Source organism: Sinocyclocheilus rhinocerous, unplaced genomic scaffold (genome assembly GCF_001515625.1).
Source record: "Sinocyclocheilus rhinocerous isolate Xijiao unplaced genomic scaffold, SAMN03320098_v1.1 scaffold260, whole genome shotgun sequence".
NCBI classification, from domain to species: Eukaryota; Metazoa; Chordata; class Actinopteri; order Cypriniformes; family Cyprinidae; genus Sinocyclocheilus; species Sinocyclocheilus rhinocerous.
The window spans coordinates 100,194-104,032 of NW_015637541.1; the positions used below are offsets into that span (position 1 = coordinate 100,194).

Sequence of the window (3,839 nt, forward strand, 5' to 3'; positions counted from 1 at the left end):
TCAATTAAGACATATTTATAATATTGCAAAACATTTCCGCTTCAAATAGATGTTTTGAACTTTCTATGCATCAAAGAATCCTGAAAAAATGTATCGGTTTCCACAAAAATATTAAGCAGCACAACTGTTTTCAACGCTGATGATAAGAAATGTTTCCTGAGCAGCAAATCAGCATATTAAAATTATGTATAAAGTATTATGTGACACTGAAGACTGGAGTAAAGGAATCCGAAAATTCAGATTTGCAATCTAAGGAACAAATTATGTATTAAAATATATTTGAACAGAAAACAGTTATTTTAAATTGTAATAATATTTCATAATATTTCTACATTTTAATGTATTTTTGATCAATTAAATGCAGCCATTGTGAGCATAAGAAAAATCTTACTGACCACAGACTTTTTTAATGTTAGTATATAAAGCTTTCAAAACATTTTAATGACAGTGCTAGCAATCCACCACTGTTTTATTGTAATAAAAATAGTTGTATTATAATAATAAGGGTACTTTGGTGAAAATTATTATGACAAATTGTAAGGGAATGGTGTAGGTAGACCTACTAATTTAATGCTGTTAGTGGGATTCTGTGTGTTGGATACAAATTGCAAACAAGCAGTTAATATGCTGAAATTGCCTCAGTTTTACAGAATCTACCATAGCTTCTGATTTACCTTTGGTGAGACCAGGTTCAAAATCATCATGTCCAAAATGGGAAAATGTGGGGTTTTAAGCCTCACACACACAATCACAGCAGGACGGCAGGGTAGCAGGTGGACTTGGTCTGGATTTCATCAGTTCACAGTTTTTGTCCACAACTGTCCTGCATGCACAAATCTTCATCACCATCATCATCAACTCTATTTTCCTCTCTAAATCAGCTGGGAACAGCCTGAAAGGACTGTAAAGAAAATGAAATCAATTTGACGAGCCAATATTGAAAGACAAAATCTGAATACTACTTGTTTAAATATTGTGTTTTATGACTTTAAATGACGTCACTTAAATCATAAAAGTTTAGGCAGGGTCCATAAAGTAGACTTTTTTACATTTTTCACAGATAATATCAGAGCACTCAGAAGAAAAGCTTTATTTTGGGAAAACGATCAGTTCAGGGCCAGTGCTTCCAGTGTAAATAGGGAGCAGTTCTCACATGGTTGAAAGAACCAGATGAAAGCGGGTTTTAAAAACCTGAAAAGATTAGTTAGCCATATCTCAAGCTGTTTTATCAACATTTCTTATTTCAGATTCAAAATGTCCCTATATTGGCAGTGAATTTAGAGCCTGCAACCATATTTACAGGTTGACAGTCTTGAATTTAAAATAGCTATTGGGCTGACAGTATAATGTAAGCTATCATGTGATGGTAAAAATGTATCAACTGGGAGAGATCTGGCTGTACTGTTTATACCGTGGTCACTTACCTTCAATCTTTTGTCACCGTGCACCTACATCACAGTTACAATGACAGCACTTTCTCTAAAGACATGTTAAAAAAAATCCCTCTTCTCTCTCCAATATACTGCTTGCTTTCTTCTTTCCTATATATACCTTAATTATGCACTTGGAATAGAGTTAGTATAAATATTGTTGGCTCTGGTATGATAAAAAAGGCTCTGGTATGATAAAAAATAAATGTACTACAGTTAAAAAAAAGTTAATTATTTTTACTGCATTTGCAGGAAATTAACTGGCTTTCAGTTAATACAAACCTGTATAAAATCATTAAAAATCATTTTGTTGTACCACAAGCCCCTATTTATCATGAGATTTTAACCACATAGAAGTTCATTTTATAATATAATTATGACTGTCAATCCAGTCAGAGCTGTTTTATAATATTAGTTGTATTGTTTAGAGACTTTTCTTTTTAAATCTGTTACATAATGTGAATTTGGTTCTGAACAGATGCCAAACTTTAGTTCAAATAATAATCTGTTGGTCTGCAGACATCAAGTAAAAAGATAAAAGAGTCAAATGAGATTAAATACCCATGAGTTGTAAAACTGGATATAAAAACTCGATATAAAATAAAATAAAATAAAAATAGAAATTCAAAATAAACAGGCATTATGGTTATTAAAATATAAAGTGGGGGAAATATCTACATAATATACGTATAATACAAAATGTATACAATTTTTTAAAACTATGTATGATTTTGTCAGACCACAAACCCCTATGGCACATGATATTTTATAGACAGTCTTAACCACAGGGATGTTAGTCTATCATAATATAATTACCATTTCAATTCACCTCATAATAAAACATGCCCTTCCCAAATGCTTTACATAACCCTGATTTGCATCTACAACATAATGTTCAAATCGTATTCCTTTGGCACCCTTTCAGTCTGGACGCATATCGGAGCAGCGCATTATGGCAGTGTGCCCGCGTCCGCGACACGCTTGGAGAGCCGCGGGACGCGCTCAATCCCGACAGTAGATGGCAGCAGCCCAAGAAAGCTGATCCCGTCGGGTTCACCACTACTCTGCCTCTCAGTTGTACAGCAGCACTCGCACTGGAGGCAGCGGTGGTTTGAGGGACGTCCAATGAAACAGAAGAGCCGCCAGCTGCTCCTTTCGACTTTTACGCGTAGCCTGTCCTCCGCACCCGGGGACAGCACGTTCTGAAACCGCCATGGAAGACAAATCCAATTCGTTCTCAAGCAACAAAGAGGAGAAAGCGGATGGGAATAATGTGTTCCAGAGACAAGACTCGATCTTGAAGAACAGCATGGGGAGCCAGAACATGAAAGACCACGGCAACTCAGTGGGTGCAAAAGGGGACCGGGAAGAAGCCATGGTCGGGTTTGACGATATAGACGCCGCGTCCAGGCAACACGGGTTTATGCAGCGGCAATTTGGAGCCATGATGCAGCCCGGCGTGAATAAGTTCTCCTTGCGGATGTTCGGGAGTCAGAAAGCCGTGGAGAAAGAGCAGGAGAGAGTGCAGACGGCTGGATATTGGATCATTCACCCCTATAGTGATTTTAGGTAAGGAGTGTGGAAAGTCACCTTCCCACGCACACTCAGGTCACGGTAAAATGGGCTCTGCGTGCGCCGCGCGCCGCGTTTACGGTCGTTTTGCGTGGCGTTTCGGGGAACCAGAACCTGAACGCACGCAATGCCCTTGGCACGAGTAGGGGTGAATGTCATCTCGGTGAATAAACGGCACGGCAGTCATCATGGGACGTCTTCGACCTGCCATCATCGGGCATTCAATTCTGCTGTTGTGTAAGACGCGTGTGCTGGTGCGCGCAGGGAATGATGCACCACTCTTTGGCATTGTAAAAACATAGCTGTTAGTGTCTGCCGTGAGATGAGAAGGAACGAGGGTGGCTGTGAGATCACGTCTTGTTTTGAGGCAGAAGCACGCGGATTATTCTATTGTTTTATCTGGTGGCTCTGTATGATCCCGTGTGGCTCTCACCAGGTAACAGCCCATGCCAATTTTAGCGCTGGTACAGTTGATCTAAAGCAGTTTAACGCTAATCGCGTTAGTCAGGTGAATGGAGGGGATTTTCAAACCCAATGCCCCCCACGAGAATGCACAACTTGACTGGCCAGTCTACTTCAAATTAGACTACTACGGGCAAAGATTTGGCCATTTGGCACTAGATTATTGGCAAATAGCTTGTTAGGAAGGGAATAATTACATAAGCAACAGCATAATATCATATTGTTGTGCATCATTTGGAGTTTGTTGGTCTACTTGGACGTTTGAAGTCTCCAGTTTGTTTCTCACCCCATTGCGCCAATATAGACAGACAGACAGACAGACAGATAGACAGATAGATAGATAGATAGATAGATAGATGCATAAATTAATATATA

At 39.1% G+C, this 3,839-nt stretch overlaps 1 protein-coding gene across 2 annotated transcripts in view; it reads left to right on the forward strand.

The window, feature by feature from the left end:
- The first annotated feature begins 2,188 nt into the window (after positions 1-2,188).
- Positions 2,189-3,839, forward strand: part of LOC107749006 (potassium/sodium hyperpolarization-activated cyclic nucleotide-gated channel 1-like) — a 114,462-nt gene continuing 112,811 nt past the window's right edge. Inside the window, exon 1 of one of the 2 annotated variants that reach the window (XM_016564046.1) lies at positions 2,189-2,999. In XM_016564046.1, the coding sequence (XP_016419532.1) occupies positions 2,644-2,999 (356 nt within the window). In that variant the 5' untranslated portion in view covers positions 2,189-2,643. The remainder of the gene's footprint in view (positions 3,000-3,839) is intronic. The other variant, XM_016564045.1, reaches the window with a different exon arrangement.